This window comes from Hermetia illucens, chromosome 6 (assembly GCF_905115235.1).
Source record: "Hermetia illucens chromosome 6, iHerIll2.2.curated.20191125, whole genome shotgun sequence".
NCBI classification, from domain to species: domain Eukaryota; kingdom Metazoa; phylum Arthropoda; class Insecta; order Diptera; family Stratiomyidae; genus Hermetia; species Hermetia illucens.
This window is the reverse complement of record NC_051854.1, coordinates 59,267,801-59,286,620: the sequence shown is the minus strand read 5'-3', so window position 1 is coordinate 59,286,620 and position 18,820 is coordinate 59,267,801. Positions and strand designations below refer to the sequence as shown.

Sequence of the window (18,820 nt, the reverse complement as noted above, 5' to 3'; positions counted from 1 at the left end):
TGTTTTCAACGATTTATTATCTGAAATAATAAAAAACTTTGTGGAATATATGACATCCATAAATGCATGTGGTTGAAGCTAAACTTCATTTAAATCAGGAAGATGCAAGTAGAGATTCCTAGGCTGCAAGTTCTGGAGGCGGAGCACGATGAATGAACAGGTGTTGAATCGTACGGCTATTGGGAAATCTCAGAATAAGCATTAGGTCCCTCTGATTCTTGTGAATCATATGATTTACAGATTTATCTTTAAGAAGACATACTATGTCATAATTGCCATACTATGTCATTTGGAATTACGAGCATACTAATGGTAACGACGGGTCAGTTATGGTAGAACGATGCAGGTCAGGGGTGTTCTCGAAAATTCCGATTATGGAAAAAGGGTAAAATAATGATCATATTGTAGAAGGAGATTTGCCTTTTTGTTAGTAGCAGAAGAATGTTTGCCATTCGAATTTATTTCGACAGTCAGTCAACGTTACGTCACTAAATGGCAACGCCACATCAAGTCAATTGGTGTGGAACTGCGGATCGGCTTATTTCTTGCCTTCATTGTGAAGTGTGAAATCGAATCCTTGCGCGCAGCCGAATATACGAATTTGAACTCATGCCGGCAAGCAAAAATCTCTGTAAAAGTTGAGAAAATATCTCGGATATATGCAACCAGGGTGAAAAAAGGAACAGATGGTCCTGCACTTTATAAGCAGTAGCTTGGCTTCCTCAGAAGAGCAGACGAAGACAAATCAGTGTTTTTTTTTCAACGAGGAGGGGTGTGCAGATACCCTCTGCACGTTGGTTGAGAGGGAGATTCAGTCAAGCCGTTTACGATCAGATAAATCAAGAGCTCCTTCTGAACATTCCAATTTCTGTTTTGTGTCGTAAATCTTTAGTTTTAGTTTGCAGCTCTGAAACGCTTAAATGATTCTAACTTTTTTTTCTACTTTCCAGCTTCGAAAAATTTCTATACTCCGTCGACTTCTGAAGAAAAACATTTGATATCACAACTGTTGAAGTTTGTCATGAAAAACGCTTGGCACGAAAAGCGAGAAATATTTAAATTCAACTTGGAATTGATACAATCCATGATCAATCTATGGAAAGATTGTATAGCGGTTCCAAGCCAACTGCTTTTGGATGCGATTACAAGAAGTCAAACACCAAATTCACGTGAAAATGGCTGTGGAATCATGCTTCTTGGTCTGGTGCTTAATAGTGGATTAGATGTTTGGACATCCAACACAAAACAGCTATTCCTCCGCAGTATAGTTATGAATTTGAACAATGACTTAACGATTATCTACCAATCGGCATCAAGCGTCTTAGGGATGATGTTGAGCAAGTTGCAGTCGGAGGAAGATACGGATTTTGCTGAAACTCAGATACCTGAATTAGTACAAAGGATTAAAAACATGAGAGGGAAGAATGAGAAGAAATTTCTAGACATAGTTTATGGAATTCATAAGCACTATCCTGAAATAGTTGATTCGTTTCGGGAAATTATCATCTTTAAAATCCCTTTAGCGTTGGGTACCATCAAGTGCATGTACTTGGAAATGCTGCTGACACGAATAGAGGCCTACGAGGGTGACGATTTGTATAAGATATTGGTTTCGATTGGCATTACGAGTATAGTCAAGAGCTTGGATTATCAACTCCTCGGATTGCATATCATTAATCGGGCTGTGCGCAAAATGAAGCACGAGGATGTTCAAACTATTCTAAATATCATAGAAGAGTGCATCGAGTCTCGGAAGGCCGATTGTCGAGATGTAGCCTACGAAATTCTCATCTACATAGCACTGAATTTCCCCACCGAGATGGGCAATCGAGCAGGACAGCTACTGCTAAACGGTTTAATGGATCCAGATACGAAAATTCAGGATCGCATTTTTCACTTCTGGTCAAATGAAACCTGTTTATCGTCAAAAATCGAAGAGAGAATATTGTTTTTGATATCAGACTACAGTGTGAAATGTGAAAAACAGTTTTTAGGATTCTGCACTCAATTGTTGCTTGAACTGACAATCAAAAGTCCCGAATCCAAGCGGCAGGTGTTTGAGTTTCAAACCGACGATGATTCAAAACTGATGGAGTATTACATTAGCACAGAGCCGCAAATTAAAAAGACGAATTCGCTACCGCCGTTGTTCGCAGAAACCCATAATACACGGCGAAGTTTATTGCTTGGTTCGCAAAGTTACAATTACGTGCAAAACGGAGGAAGTAATGATTATTTCTTTGAACCTACTCTGGATCCGGGGAAAACAAGAACTTTAAGTCAATCTTTTACATTGCCGACTCAAAGTGCGCTGCCGTTTATAATATCATCGCAGACTCTTGATCGGAATTCACAGAAGGTCAAAGCTCAAGAGGGAACTGAGGCTATAAGTTTGAATAAGTCTTTCGATAGACTTCGAAAGCGGTTCCTCAAGGATAAGGAGAAAGAGACTAGATATCGAGTGCTGCAAGTTATTGATAGGAGAGTGAAACAGAAAACTAAGATGGAAATCGATTTGAAGAAAAAAGAAAGTCGTGTTGTCTTATATCGACGCTATCGTAATGGGGACTATCCGGATTTGCTGATAAATCATTTGGCGTTGTTGCTGCCGTTGCAAGGACTAGTGAGGAGAGATCCAGTTATTGCTAGAGAGGTAAGTTGGAAGGGCTTCGCGATGCCAGCCGGTAGAAATTGAGGTTGAAAATTCTGTTTTAGGTTTTCGTATCCATATTTGCTACTGTGTTAGAGGCTCTTGGACCTGAGGCAAACATGTTCATTATTTCGATCAGCAGTAAAATCCAGGGAATCTTGGAAAACGCAAAATCTTGTGATCCTATGATCTTCGCAACGTTCCTTGAAATTGCCCTTCTTCAACCTGCGAAGTTCGATTTTGCTCCCGAAATGATAGCAATGATTGCGAAGGCGACAAATATGCTAACAATTGGGGCAATCTATTTGGAGCATCGAATCAATGCTGATTGGGACACCGATTTGCTGTCTGCGAAAAGTAGTTCGACGGTGCCGATAGATGAGCAACATTGGCTGCATTTGTCGGATATCTACAATTCTTTGGCCGAGTATGATGTGGTTTCGTCAATTTTCGCGGATAAGATGAGAACAGATCCAAGACTTGCTGAAGCAATTGAATTGAAGGCAAACGGGAAGTATGAGGAGGCGCAGCAGCTTCTTTTGGAAGTGATTGATAGGCGTGTACAAGTCGAGCACTACTATGCCTACATTTGCTACTATGAATGCTTTTTGGAAATGGGAATGTGGTCCGAACTTTCTAAAAACGTTCAGAACCAACTTGATGATTTCGAAGAACTGTGGACTGATGACTACAATACGGCTTTCCTGCTTCCAAATCTTATGCAATCCGAACTGCAGTTGATACTTCAGAATAAATCACAAAGCAACGACTTTCTCCGGATCCTCGAAAGTTGGACAGCGGATCCAGTAAAATCGGAGTACATGAAACGAGTCTTTTGCGAGGAGTTGATGATGTTACACATTGCCAGTCGCGATTTCCTGCAAGCTCGTGTGTATGGTGAAGCTTATTTGCGGGCATTCCAAATGGATTGGGCTATAATAAGCTCGATGAATAATAAATTGCGACTAAAGAATTTACTGAATGCACAGAAGGTAGCAGAGATTGATCACTATGCCTCGCTTTTAATTGACAACTTCAGCGAGGCGTCTGTGGCAAAATTGAACAGTCGCTGGGAGCGCTGTTCCATTGGAGACTCAGAATCGTTGCGGTTTTGGAATTGTGTCCTTGCGTATCGATCGTATATTGGACATTTGATTCAGGATATGTTGGGAAACGTCAACAGTGAGTATATCTCTTGCATGTATTTGGTTCTTTTATAGGCTGATTTTGTCAACGATACATTTCCGCTAGGGAAGATTACTCTAACCTTTTTTGGTACTTTCAGATAAGTGTTTCCACTTTTTCCCAACGGTTCTGGCCAAATTTACATCTAAATTTATGCATTAATCAACCTTCCTGGAAAAGTTTATTCCATAGTTAAAAGTAGTATTGTTCTCCTTTCTTGAAGCGTGGTCTTTGGGCCGTCACTCTCGTCTTTTAATCAACTCGTTCCCATTTGACTCGTATTTTGCCTGTTTGTATTGCCAGTTATCCTGCTTGTTTCCAGATTTCAGACAAGAGAGCAAATATCGTTTGATGCTTTTAATATCTTGTTCGTCGATGTGTATAGGGAGAATGTTACATATGTCAGACTGAGAACGAATTCACGTTGGTGCCTAGGTTCGAGTACTTGCCTCGTTCCAGAACTTTAAAGGGGCCCTCGTATGTTGGTTGCAGCGACTTCTGAGGGGCGTCCTCCCTGATGAGGACCTGGTCACACGTCTCGAGATCCCTGGGGGTGTTGACTTCCAATGTCGCGTGTCTGGACCGTGGAATCGGCCGTATCTTCGAATTTGGGTCCCTAAGCAGACGCAGCATTCCCGAGTCGTTTAACTCTGCTCTGATGTCCAGAACAGGATCGGCGGGGGGCGTAGATTCTCCCCGTAAACCATCCTCGCTGGGCTGGTCGCGAATTCCTCTCGCTGGGCTGCACGGAGGCCGAGGAGGACGAAAGGCAAGGACCACAATCACGACGGATCGTCGTAGGTCAACGTTCCAGCATACCATTGGACTGTGTATGGTGTGCAGTAGTCCTATGCCGTGTAAAGCCAAGGAGCTTTCCTAACTCCGCGGAAAGAGTAGATTCGAATTGCATTCCCTGGTCCGTGTTGATGACGGCTGGGAAACCAAAGTGCGGAATCCATTCTCGACAGAGCGCCTCGACACATGATTGCGCCGTACTGTCAGACAGAGGTATTGCTTCAGGTCGACGATGATTGTGAGGCAATACTTGAATCCGTGCGAATCTCGCAAAGGCCGATGATGTCGAGATGATGGTATGAAAGCGCTTGGTTGCGCTTCAATTCAAAGGCGCTTGTTGATCTTGCATTTCTGGCACGTGATGCACTGTCTGGTCTAAGAATTTACGTCCTTATTCGTGGACGGTCAGAAATATTTTTCGGTGACTAATCGGTTCGTCGACCTGATGCCTGGGTGCGCAAGATCGTGAATCGCGTGAAATACTTCCTTGCGAAAATCGGCGTTAAGAGTTTGAGCCGAAAATAGGAAACTCCTTGAATTTATATTTTGATTTTACCTTCAGGCTCTGAAGTTCTGCGTCGTTTTCTTGTGCCTCGGCGATTGCCGTATAATCGACCGAGGCGGGGACTGCCCTGCGAAATTCGAGACAAAGCGTCTGCAACAACATTGTCTTTACCAGACACATGTTGGATATCACGACTTTACGGCTACGACCTTGGTTATCGAAAACGGCTAATGGTTGGTTCCTGGAATGTCCGGGTCTCTTGCGACATAACGCTTTTGTACTCTGGGAAGTCAAGCGGTAGCAGATACTTATCCGACATCGAATTTTTATTGAAAGCTAACGCCAGGCGAGTTCTCTTGAACTGGGAGCTGATTTCTGGCATAATCTTGACTGTAAGATTCTGGTCCAGGTTAGGGAGGATCACAATTATTCAGTGATTCGCATCAACGGAGAAGGACGCTTTCTATGAGCAATTACATGCAGTTTTAAAGAGGCTTCCTAAAAGTGATATTGTGATCATGATGGGTAATCGCAATGCCAGGGTGAGCTCTGACAACATGCGGCGACTGGCGACTGAATAACAACGGTGACAACGGTCTACAATTGGTCACCGTCCAAATTGGTCGCATACTGTTTGAGCACAGTTCGATCATGTTAGTCGGGTTTCGACTGACCATATGGTGATCAGCACTAGATTTAGGAATTTCCTGAGGTGTTGACATAGGCCTCGAAAGGGACCAACCAATCTGATGGTTGCTTACCTTTGTGCATCGCTACTGCATCTGCTCGTAAGGGAAATAGAGCGGCGGCCCCTCTAAATTCGAAATTTGAATTCAATATGATCTCGAGAATCCCGAGAATATTGATGAGCAAGGGGTCGCCATCACGAGTGCCTTGATTTATAGTGCGGGTTAAGTTGTTAGCTAGGCCTCGAAAGGACGTTACAAGATCAAACTAACTGCGGAAGGTGGATTGATAAAAGTAAGGGGCTGAGAGGTTTATTGTTAGTGACGAGCGGAGGTGGACATTGATGCACACAAACGAAGTAAAGCCGGGGTTGATGGTCTCCTGCGGAACTTTTCCGGGCAGCTCCTGCAGAGTTGTTACTTCCACTCATTTGTAAATGCTAGGAATCTTAAAACTTAAAGATTCTGAAGAAGAACAACCGTCTTGGGCACGATAATTGGGAAAGTATTCGCATACTTTCTGCTGTCACAGAGATTCGTTAAAATCAGCCTGGAATTCATAAAGAAATACCTCAAAAGTTTAATCGACAAAGAGCAGGCCGGTTTCCGTTCTGGGTTTTCCTGTACCGACCACATTTATATTTTTCGGATCATTGTGAAACAGTACGCAGTTTAGATTTCCAGCGGTTTCGAGGAAGCTTTCCATAGCGTAAACAGGGACTGTGTCTGGAATGATTACTTAGGAGGAAAGTCCGCCAGAGGTGCATCTTGTCAAAAATACTTCTTTTTCCCGTTATTAGTGACTTTCTTGATGCTGCCTTGGCTGGAGGATGTGGAGGGATCGACTAAGCTGATGATATCTGCTTGCTCTTTCACTGAGTTATGGATTCTTGCCAAATGGTTCTAGATTAGAAAAGGGAGAGTCAGATTGGAAATATATACCAAGAAAACCAAGGTTCTCCGTCTGGCTGGCAATAACAATCTTCTAGTCTGTATTAATGGACATAATAACAAGGGTGTCAAGTCGATCAAGTTGTTTAGCTAGGTAGCGTTGTTTCTGCTTGACGCATTAACAATGCTAGGGCCGTCCTCACTGTTTGTGCAAAATTTGGTAATGGAACTGGATCTCAACATTAACATCAAGAGCCAGTGTTCTCTCTTTGCTATTATATGGGGGTGGTTTCACTCCAAACTGACATTCAGATCTTTTATTACGGTTAACTGTCATTTGAAAGGAACTTATCTGCATTTTATGGGTGTCTCTTCATTAGTATTTCCCTCTCTTTTTTTCATTGTAATCGTTGATGCTTTGTATTGATTTTTTCGATGCTCTTGAGTTTGGAAACCTTATAGTCAGAGCTATGTCTGAAACCAGCATTTTGGACTCAAGCCCATCCAAAATGGATGGGCAAGCTTTTCGAAATCAATTAGTCCCCCTCATAAGAAGTTGACGATTTTATGCTTTGTTTAATTGCCTTCGAACTATGTCCTAATGTAAACCATTTCTTTCAGGTGAGGGACTCGAGTCGATACAACTCCAGGACAATCTCTTCAAAATGAATCTTCAACTTTTCAACACCGCTTTGAAGCAAGGAAACTACATTCTCTCCGCAAAAGTTTTAGAGCAGCTGAGATCTAGCCCCTGTTGCAATCGCAACCTTTTCAATCTGCAATGCGAAATTTCAACAGTAAAACAAGTTGTCCTGGAAAGCCACAGTAGTACAGCCAGCAACCAAGTTCAGATTCTCAAACGAGCCTGGTTGATGTCCGATAACATTATCCAGAACAATGAAGTATTCAGAGATGACACTGCTCTGCATTTAGAAGTGCTGAAACTACATTCGAATATTGGAGAACAAATATTGACCTTATTATCGCCGGATATCCTGAGAGGTGAATTGCTTAGCGATTTAAAAGATATAAGTGGTGCAAATACCGCGCAACGGATAAAACAATACATTTTCGATCAATCGTTCCAATCAACGAAAAAAGCTGCTGAAATATCAGAATCGGTCGCCCAGAAGGCTGATCTACGAAGTAGTGTTTCGGACAGCTTTTATAGATTTGCGCAGTTCTGCTACGACCATCGAAATAATGAAACCAACGAAGATTCTGTCGAAATGGAGGAGCTGGTCATAAAGTTCGTGTTTTTAGCAATGAAATACGACTCCAAGGAAGCTTGTCAATTATTTCCAAGCATTTTACAACTACAATCGGTTGAAAATCAGACGCTACTTTCGGCATTTAGTGATTACTCTGCAGATGTGCCAGAGTGGATGTTTTTGCCTTGGATACCGCAGATATTATCGCACTTGGATTTAAATAAATCATCCCATCTGGACGATATTGTTCGAAGAATTGCGCATGCATATCCAAACGCGCTAATTTATCCATTCAATGTTTGGTTCGAACGTTTTACGGACGAACCATCTTTAAAAAGACATTTGAGAGCCGACATTCAAGAGATAGCTGACATTCTGGAGAATCCAATTGCGGATATGTTCATAAGAAATTTAAAGATTCTATGCCTGCCTGAAGCTCTCCTCATGACACACATAGAGCAACTACTTAAATCAGTTACACAACGGGAAAGACCAAGCCAAACTGTATTCCGCCAAAAGATAGATAGCCTTGTGCATTCCGTCTTCGTGGAAAACCAGGAACTGCAAGGACGAGCATATCGCAGTATTCAAATACACAAGCAACATCTCCTAAATCTAAAAACGCTCAAAATTCAAGTGGATTTTGAAACCATTCAGGAACGCTTGCATAAAATTCGAGACAATGTGAAAGGTGCCATGCAGAAAGTCGAAAATCATATTTCCCTCGAGTCGATCTGCCCTTGGCTCGCACATTATCAATGGTGCGGGGAAGAATCATTCCTAGAACTTCCAGGCCAATACGAAGATGACGTTCGTCCAAAAGTTTTCGATCACATAAAGATCATGAAATTTGGGCAGAAAATTGAAGTTTTTGGATCATTACGAAGACCCTTCCGGATTACGATTTATGGTAGCAATGCTAAGGCCTATGATTTTCTAGTCAAGTTTGGTGAGGACTTGAAGCAGGATCAGCGTATTCAGCAGCTGTTGCGATTAATGTCTTCGAAACTGGCAGAGGATCAGAATTGCAGAAATCATAATTTATTCATAAGGACCTTTAAAGTAACTCCGATTGGAAGGACTTGTGGTATGATGAGTTGGGTGTTGGATACAATTTCATTGCAAACTTTCTTTACGAAAGCATTGCTCAGCCGGGATCCAACTGGAAGCGCATTACTCGGGGAGATGCATGCAGGCCATGTTCAGTTTTTGAAAGATGCCAGTCGAGATGAGAATCGGGGAGCTCGCCCGGCTTTGGATATTTATGGAAAGGCTGCTCAGCATTACAGTAGGAATCAGGTAAGGTGCATGTTATAATTATAAATGATAATTTGGTATTGATGTGCAGACACAGTTCTATAGTTTTTTGTTATATTGCTTATAATAATATTTTCCCAGAAGCGAAGAAGTAAAGGCAGGTTTTTAAGGCGTTTGGCCTCGCGGGAAATTTCTCATTTCTCAAAAGAAAAGTTTTTCGCCTGGTGGTGGAGATGGTCGTATGTATTGCCTACATTGTCTTATTTATTAGATCTCATGTAGACAACCTTGCCTAAGTTATTTTCATTTAATCACCGTCTTTTGTCCGGTTTAGATTGAAGATTCTTCTCAGGTTAGTTTTTCAGAAATTGCTCTGAGGTGTCTATTATAGGTACCGATCATTGTACTTAATCACATCTCTGGCAAAATTACAGGAATTTACGGCAAACACAAATATTTCACCTTTGAAGTTTTTTACAAGGAGCTTTTTAATCAATAATCGGTTATTCAGGAGCATCCCTTTGCAATGGTAACCCCGTGAGGGAGCGAGCAATTTGCCTGTTGCGTGGCGTACGCACGCAATTGTTAACGCTCTGGAAAGAGTCCGCCATGACTTGAAAAAATTATTTTTTGACAACTACTAAAAGTGGAAACGAGCAAGTATGAGCCTAGAGCGCCGGAGAGCGTTTTCTTTGCGCTTCATTATACCAGATATCAGTACTTTCTCATCCCTCATTTACCCAACGCTCTCCATTAGGTCATCTGAAAAAATCTTAATCTGCACGCTCAACAGCCTTTCCAACGTTTCTGAAGACGTCGCCGATCCACGCATTTGCGCACTTTAAAAAAAAATACCTCAAAGTCAGTACCGAGCCTAGTTTTTATGTTTAACATCATTTAACACTGCTGGTTCCCCTATCTTTTCTAACGCGTGGCCAATACCAGAAGCTTGCATTTGCGTGTAAAGAGTTTGAAGAACTTTTTAAGCATGGTATTGCAGCCTTCAGATAGCTGTTGGTTTTCGCCACTTCCCATGAGCTCTTAACCCAATGACAAATGGAGACCTGATGGTGATTAAAGACGTCTAAATGCCCAGATAGTTCTCGGTCTAGAGGTATCCCGCTCATTCACCACTTTGAACATAATCAAGGCATATCTTCACACTCCTGCAGCTCCCGACGATATACGCACACCCTTCGGATTCTTCGAGTTTACTAGGATAATTTTTGGATTGTGCAATGCATAGAAATTTTTTTAGAGATTCATCCATTCTGTGCTGCGAAGCCTCCACTTTTGTTTCGTTTATGTGGATTATGTTTTGTTCGCGAATTCCAGTATTTAGAGCAGTTCGAGTGCATTTTTTAACGCGTCCCTGAAGCCGGTCTAGTACTCAACGTTGGAATCCAACTCCTTGCAATTGCAGGTGAGATTAGCCCTGAAGGCTAATCGGGTCGCACTCAGAGCACAAGCGATTTCGAGCTTCCTGCTTCTGAAAACAAGTAAGGATCTGGAAAGGCTCTTGAGCTTGTTAAAACAGTACCATCATTTCTTGCCCAAGCCCGCCCGATCGCTCAATCGATCCTCAACGTTTATTTATTTGGGCCGAAGGCTTCCGTGGTTCCCAGAGGCGTTTGAAACCATCAAGAAAGAGCTGGTAGAAGCTACACTTCTGGTATATCCAAGATGCACCCCTAGTCGTATTTGTCGGTGCCTCAGACATCGCCGTAGGTGTTGTCCTTCGCCAAAAAAATCTGGCAATCGTTGAGCTCCTTTGCTAAGCAGCTGAAACCCGCTCGGCGGAACTACGGGACTTACAATCGTAAGTTATTAGCCGCGTACCTCGCAATTCAATACTTCCTGTATTCCCTTGAAGATAGACCCTTCACACAAGATCCGCTACTGTTGATTTTCCGACAATCGCGGCGATACAAAAGGACGGCGTAGTTTGTGAGAGTCTCAGGACCAACTTCAAATATACATTTATGAAGTTTTCTATCTTCGGCTTAACGTTTATTATAAACTGCGAGACCTCAGACGAGGGACCAAGAACATATATTCTGGACGATTTTCGAAAGGATGTATTTCATGCCGTTCATGTCCTAGCGCAACGCGGCGTTCAGACAACGAATCGGTTAGTCACCGCAAAGTATTTCTGATCGTCCAGGAATAAGGACATTAATTCTTGAGTCAGGTAGTGCATCGCTTGACAGAAGTACCAGGCTACGAAGCATATCAGGGAACTTGTAGGAGTGTTCCTTCGGTTTACCAAGCATTTCAACACAACCCATCTTGAATTAATTAGCCATTTTCGAGACTTGAACGATTTCAGGTAGTGCCTCACAATCAATTAGTATTCGGCAACGGTCACAATATAAATTCCTCTACCTTTACCGTCGTTTCTTCCCAAGGGCGCCCAATCGATCCATAACGCTTACTTGAACCGCTTGATTGCTTGGTGCGAGAGATCAACAAGCAACAGCTAGTGGAAACTACACTTTTTACATTCCTTCAATAAGGAGCACCTCTAGCAGTATCCGTCGATGCTTCAGACATCGCTGTAGGTGCTACCCTTTACCAAAAAGTGAACCAAATCTGGCATTCGTTGAGCTTTTTTTCCAAGCAGCCGAACCCTACTAGACGCTAGAAGAACTTGCAATCGCGAGTTATTAGCCGTGCACCTTGCAATTAAATACTTCCGGCGTTCTTTTGAAGGTAGTCCACAGTGTTCACGAACTATACGCAATTCAAATCCGACAAAGCGTCCATTCGCCAACTTAGGCATCTGAATATTGTCTGACGTTTTGTCACGTATTGCAGGGGTCAAGATCCCTACCACTGTTGCTTTTCCAGCAATCGCGGAGGCACAGACGGACGATGCAGTGCTTTAGAGCTTCAGGACCGTTCCAAATACACATTTATGGAGTTTCTTATTTTCGGTTCAACGTCTAGCATATATGGCGAAACGTTAGACCAGGGACCAAGACCATATATTCCGATCGATTTCGGTAAGGAAGTATTTAAGTAAGCGTTGAGGCGATACTTCTGGAAGACATTTCTGCAAAACTTTATGCCGAGGCCCTCTGTCGAGAATGAATTCCACGCTTCGGTGTGGCGGTATATATAACCGCCGACCAGGGAATGCAGTTCCAGTCCTTCCTTTTCTCGGAATTAAGCAGATTCCTCGGCTTTAAACGTTACTGGACAACTCCAGTTCAATCGGATGCTTGAAAGATGAAGAATGCCGGAGGTCCCTACAATTGTCCAAGACGACCCTTTTTGTTGATGTATGAGAAGTGATTCTAATAAAATATCCCAAGAGGCAGATATAGTTTTTTTTATCCTTGAAGTTTTAATACCACTTAAAAGAATGTATTGTCTCTTTCATCGAAAAACTTTCTGCTAATTTCTGCTCTTGAAACTGTTTCTTCAGAATAGAAGACATCTCAAGTTTGAATGCGTGAGTGGCTGCGTTGTCCTTGCCAAATTGCTGAACAAGATTTGGTTTTTCTTCCTTGATGATCTCTTTGCGTATTGGGAGCAAGTTTTACTGGTTTTGTTTTCAAAGTAATTTATGATAATGATGAAGAAAATGGATGCTAGCAAATTCTCCACAGAGCGTGAACAATTGAATGTGCTGGACGTCGGTGTTGATGGTCGCTTCCAGACAATTTACTGCTACGTCTCTAGATCGAAGTAATGTATCTTAATCTCATCCATCTTGGCCAGCCTAGAATATCTCAAGTTTGTCCTTGCCAAATTGGCTTTCCTTTTGTTGAATGGTTAACATTTTCCGTAGCCAATATGAAGATGCCTCATGTGAAGTTCATTGGTGATAATTCTTTGGATGCTGATCTATGAGATGTTCGTACTTTCAACTAAGTTTTTTCTTTCCAGTTTCTCTAATCGAACGGAAAGGCAACCTCGCAGAACAAATTGACTGGCCTTTTTTTCTTCCGGTAAAAGTATGTAACTTTGCAGTCGTTCTAAGTTAGTTCGATACTTGGGGGAGCTGTAAAGTATCAGTTCTGGCGGCATGGACGCCTATGGGCCAGTGCCCCCTGAAAACCGCCATAATCTAGTGGGTATTAGCACACGTCTGGCCCAAAATCTTTTGCGATCGAGGAAACTCTCGCACCAACTCCACAGACCATACGTCACCGGTCTTTTACCCTGCCCTGGTTGGAAAGTACACAGCAAAATTCCTTTTGAAAGGTCGACTTGCGTGTAGGGTGATCTGTTGCAAATGTCGAGAGTTTCAATGTGAGGAGGCGTAAGATTACATTGACGGCATCTGTCAGGTCAGACTGCAAGCACTTGCATCTGGTTCTTAGCATGGATGCTATCAATGGTGCAAGACATCCTTTCAACCTTATCCTGGTTGAAGCCTTCATGTTCCTGGTATGAATTTTGTTGAATGCTTCTTCTTTATACAACAAGGCATCTAGGATATATTGCTTGTAGCGTAGCAATCGTGCTAATTACCTCGTGATGGAAAACGGTTCCTGTGATTTTGTTTTTGAGATATTTAAGCTTGGAGAATGACGTCCTTTCCATGATCGTTCTTAAGTAGATGTCCAGGACGCGCTCTAAGGTCGTCAAGATCACAGAGGTGAGGCTGATTGGCCAAAAGTCATTCGCGGATGCCTGATTTCGGTATGAAAACCACCCGCGCACTTGTCCTGTAAATCTATACAAGCCACAACACAAACCCTTTCTTGCTGTTTTGGAACATGACTGGCATATGCTGTCTGGGTCCAAATATTTGTTGCGGAGAAGCTGTTTAGCTGACTTTGTCCTTGGTGATTACCGATTTGATAATCTCACACGGCTGGGGCTGCAAACCTTCCAAACAAGATCCTGATTCACAGTTCTCTTCGTTGACGGGAAAATGCGAAGATTCTGTCCAGGAGCCTTCCGAATTTTTAAAGATGGATGGGCTCCTATGTCTCTCTGCCGGAATCTTACAAGAGCCTCCAACCATGCCTCATAGTTATTCGAGTTGGAGAAATGCAAGGTTAGTGTACTGCCCCTATCAACAGGCCTTTCTGCCTAAGATGATGGATGTGAGATTTTATAGTTTTTCTGCTGGAGTTAATCTACGGTCATGAATCATGTACGCCCAGGAGACATAAACATTTTCATCTTTTCCGGTTTTCACTCCGAATCGCACTTTGTAGTCAGTCTTTACCAGGCCCTCCAGATTCTTTTCATTTGTGAATGTGGAGTTGAAATGGTTTGCTATTCACCTGGAGTTCCTCCTCCTTGATAACTTTTCAATCGTCCATGGGAATCCTAGGGTTTTGAAGACGCAGGGATTGGGTGAGCTTATCCTTGTCCATGTGAATCTTTGGCGAACTGAAGCAAGCACCCGTCTCCTGAGTCTTTTTGTATGGAACAATTTTGAGCTTTACGCCCTTCCAGACTTCGCCGATTTTAGCGACGTTCGAATCTAGACAGTAACTTGGAGACTCGGTTTTCGCTTGCTATGAACTGATATCCGCGGACTACCTGGGGTGGATCGAAGCTGGAGATTCATCCCATTGCTTTCCAGGGTTTTTGACAGCCTGGCCTCAATAATCCACCTATAAATGACTCCTGGCCACATCGCTGAAGAGTTTCGCAGTGAGTGCTTCGTCGGCCGGGCATTGCTGTTTCGCTGCTTGCAGAGACTGTTTGGCGTCCGAGCCCTTGCATTGCAGCTTGTGGAGAATCGGTTTTGTGGCAGCATATTGCAGCCTATTGGCTTACTGTATCACTAGGTGTACCTGTTCAAATCCCTTTTCCGAATTTGTTATTCGTTAGATTATATACTCTATCGAGAAAATGCGACTGAGTATGATGTAAGAGGTGGTCTCGCCTTCCCCATCGGAAATTCTATATATTGACTTTCCAGTGTAAACTTTCATTGTACGCACGTGCTTTCGTAAAGACCAGCGGCCGATAATTAGACATATCGGTATTCTCATTTTGAATTCATTTAGTTACAGGATTTTGTTTGTTTTTGATAGCTTCAGTCAACCAGTTCTGGTCGATGGATTGGTAGTTTGGTAATTGCTGAAACAAGTGAATTTTCGAAGGCGATTGCCTTTGTTTGTTATACACTCCAGATTGAAATATGACTTTGACATGAATTTACTTTGTAATTAGGATATTGCCTAGAAATTACTTTTAACTTGTATTACGTAAGTTGAGAAAGGTTGAATGTAATAATGAAATTCTTTTCCTTATAAAAATATGCTCATATTGCTCTTTACAGATAGTCGCAAACTTCAGAAACCTGGAAAACATTATCAACTTGGAAATTATCAAACTCGGCTTGGTCGACATGTCCGTATCACCCGACAGTTTCTACGTCCTTCGAAATAACTTTGCGACAAGCATGGTTGCGATGAGTATCAGCAACTGGATTTTAGGAATCGGTGATCGTCACATCTTAAACATTCTTATAAGCACTAAAGATGCAACACTAACTGGAATCGATTTTGGTTGCACATTCGGTTGCGGTGTTCGAAATTTGCCGGTGCCAGAATTAATTCCGTTTCGTCTTACACCTCACATGGTTGGCACCATGAATCCAATGGGTACATCGGGTGTAATCTCAAAGTGCATGGGTCATGCCCTTCGAGTGTTCCGAAATTCAAGGAGAATTTTGATGGCTTGCATGGAGGTGTTTGTACGAGAACCTACAGTTAATTGGGTCAGTTCGACACGAATTGGAAATATTGGCGGTGGGTCTGATTCATCCGATGAGAATTGGGAGCCGCGGGATCGGATCGAAGTCGCTGAGCAGAAATTGTTGGGTTATAATCCGATGCATTTGATGGAAAAAGAATTGAGGGCAGGTGTTATTGGCAGGTATTTATTTTGACTTTCTAAAGTAATTTTAGGAATTAAATACATTTTTGTCCAGACACCCCGATTATTTGGAAGGATACGTGAAGATACTTAGAGGAGATCAACAGTTCAACATAAGAGCTCGTTTGCCAGAGCAAAATTTAACTGTAGAACAGCAGGTGAAATGTCTTATAGACTTGGCAACTGATCCCGCAGTGTTAGGCATCGCGTATGAAGGTTTCTTACCGTGGCTTTAATTTTCAAATTTCTATTACCTATAAGGCATTGAACAGAACAGAAATGTTAACCGCTATGAAGGTGAAATTTGTTATAAAATAAACATAGTTTAGTTTTGTTTTTCAGAAATGGTCGTTTATATTTGCTGTTGTAAAATTTGAACTTTTATGCTTATTATCTAGCATAGATGGGCGGTAGCGTGGCAAATGTCAAGTAACCTGTATGGCCAGGCATTGTCGGTGGTGCAGATGATGTCAAGTATTTTTTTATTTCACGCTCTTGTTTGGCGTTCGTTTCTTTCTTCGAGTCACTATTGTCTTTTACCTCGTTATTCTCTGCTGGCTGCGTTGGCTTCTGGAAGAGAAAGAAAGATTCAATTCGATTTAAATTTTGACGGAGCCAGAAGCGACCTTAAACTATTGACCCGCTTACAATAAAGTTGTCATAAAGGAATGTTGAATTGATTTCCAACATTATGACGCCACCTGAAATGCTTAGATGTCGATAACATTTTGAAATTAGTTAAAAATCTCTAAAAACGAGTGATGGTTTTGTCTAGGCGTCGGCAGAAGGAAACTTTAGCCGCAAAGGAGAAGGGACTACAGGCGTGCCGATCAGAACCTTCTTCGCCTGTATCCGGAAAAACGGAAGAAAGGGAAGCTGGTAATGTGGACGCAACTGGTCTAACGCCGGTATGTGAAAACAGATCCATGCAGCCCGGACATCGTGAACCTGGTAGGGCTCCTAGCCGACGACAACGGACGGTACTGCGAAAGAAGGGGAAGTTTTTTGGGAATGAGGACATGGGCGTTACTACACCACCAAGTGTGGTGATATCCAGAGAAATCGGACGCAACAAAACGGAACTTTCGACGGAAGGACAAGTTGGTAACCCTGGTAAGATCCACACTGAATGCAGCAGACTTTTCAGTTCGCGGCGGTTTTCATATTAGACTGCACTTATGGCTTCAAACATAAGAGTTAGTCAAATTAACCTGCAGCATGCCAAAGCTTCTTCCTATCTACTGGCGGCAGGGCTAACAAAGTTGCAGGACTATCCTTATATATTTTTGGTTCAAGAGCAATGTGTTCATTTTAACAGAATCTGTGGTATTGGATCAATCAACGGAACTAGGATCTTCTTTGATGAAAGATCCTCGAGACCGAGGGTCTGCTTTCTTATGTCAAAATTGTTTTAGGGGCAACCATGCTGAGACAATTCTGTTCCCAGAACCTTGTTGCGGCCAACTTACAATACCACGTTAATGGTAAGATGAGAAACGTCATAGTTGCCTCTGCTTACTTACCCTATGATTCTTTGTGCCCTCCGCCGACGCATGAACTAAGGGAGCTGGTAGTGTATGCAGAATCGAATGGCCTTGAACTTTCAATAGGTAGTGATGCGAACGCTTAGCATATTTGTTGGAGCAGTAGCAATTGCAATCCTAGAGGAGGAAAGCTGTTTGATTTCATTACTTCAGCTGGTCTGATGACCGCGAACGTAGGGTTCGCCCCTTACGTTCGTGGGGCCAAGAAGAAATGAAGTAATTGACCTAACAATCTGCACTTCAAAGTTGATTAGAAACTGGCGAGTGCTGGATGAAGTCTCACTCTCAGATCACCGTTACTTAGAATTTAGTTTGACTATTGCAGGCGAACAGTCTGTAATACAAAGACGAAATCCTAGGAACACAGATTGGGCAATGTTTAATGAACTTCTTGGAGTTGAGCTCCCTAGGTGGCTAATGACTCCTTTGGCGATAGAAGATCAGTTGAAAACTGTGAATCGTACACTTTTAGAGTGCTTTGAAGAGGTTTGTCCTATTTACCGAGGCCAACGTGGTAAATTGATTCCATGGTGGAACCGAGAACTGCAGAGACTCAGGAAATCAACCAGACGGCTTCTAAATCGCGCTGGCAAAAGCAGTAAAGATGGAGACTGGCTAAATTTCCGGAATTGACAGTGTGAATATAAGAGGCTCGTAAAACGTTCGAAACGAGACTCTTTTAGAGCATACTGTGAGGAATTGGAAGGTGACGGAGAGACTTCCAGGCTGTGCAGAGTACTTAATAAGGATGATTTGGTCAAGTTCGACTCTTTTAGAAAACCGGATGGTACTTTCACGAACTCCAGAAACAGAACAAATAGACAACTCAAATAAACTTTGTATTCATTTACAGTTCCTTACAGTTTTGGTAAAAATTAGTAGAGAGTACGACTATTGTTATTCTGAGATATTTGTCTATTGGTTAAATATCAATATTTGGTTGGGCCCCCTTTGGTTTCCAGGACTGCTTGCACCCACGATGACACAAGCTTCTGTGTAAAACTTGGAGGTATAGTATTTAATTCATCCTGTAGGGCCTTCTTTAGAGAACTCTTTGAACGAATATGATGTTTGTGTAACTGCTTTTCGTGGTAAATCCACAAGTGATCGATTGGATTTACGTCTGGACTCTGCTTTGGGGAATGCAGTTGCTTTGGAACATTATACAGTAACCACTCACGTGCAATACGAGCTGTATGTTTGGGGCCATTGTCCTGCTATAAAATGTAATTGGGACCCAA

General features: G+C 42.4%; 2 protein-coding genes across 3 annotated transcripts in view; one reads left to right on the top strand and one right to left on the bottom strand.

The window, feature by feature from the left end:
• LOC119659829 (DNA-dependent protein kinase catalytic subunit-like) overlaps positions 1–16,380 on the top strand; it is a 45,912-nt gene extending 29,532 nt beyond the window's left edge. Inside the window, exons 8-12 of the mRNA XM_038068122.1 lie at positions 951–2,653; positions 2,716–3,832; positions 7,334–9,222; positions 15,437–16,035; positions 16,091–16,380. Coding sequence (XP_037924050.1) covers positions 951–2,653; positions 2,716–3,832; positions 7,334–9,222; positions 15,437–16,035; positions 16,091–16,271 — 5,489 coding nt within the window. The 3' untranslated portion in view covers positions 16,272–16,380. The remainder of the gene's footprint in view (positions 1–950; positions 2,654–2,715; positions 3,833–7,333; positions 9,223–15,436; positions 16,036–16,090) is intronic.
• The window catches only part of LOC119659830 (tRNA (adenine(58)-N(1))-methyltransferase catalytic subunit TRMT61A), a 30,374-nt gene continuing 27,902 nt past the window's right edge, over positions 16,349–18,820 (bottom strand). Inside the window, exon 4 of one of the 2 annotated variants that reach the window (XM_038068124.1) lies at positions 16,349–16,602. In XM_038068124.1, coding sequence (XP_037924052.1) covers positions 16,426–16,602 — 177 coding nt within the window. In that variant the 3' untranslated portion in view covers positions 16,349–16,425. Of the gene's footprint in view, positions 16,606–18,820 lie in introns of both variants that reach the window. The other variant, XM_038068123.1, reaches the window with a different exon arrangement.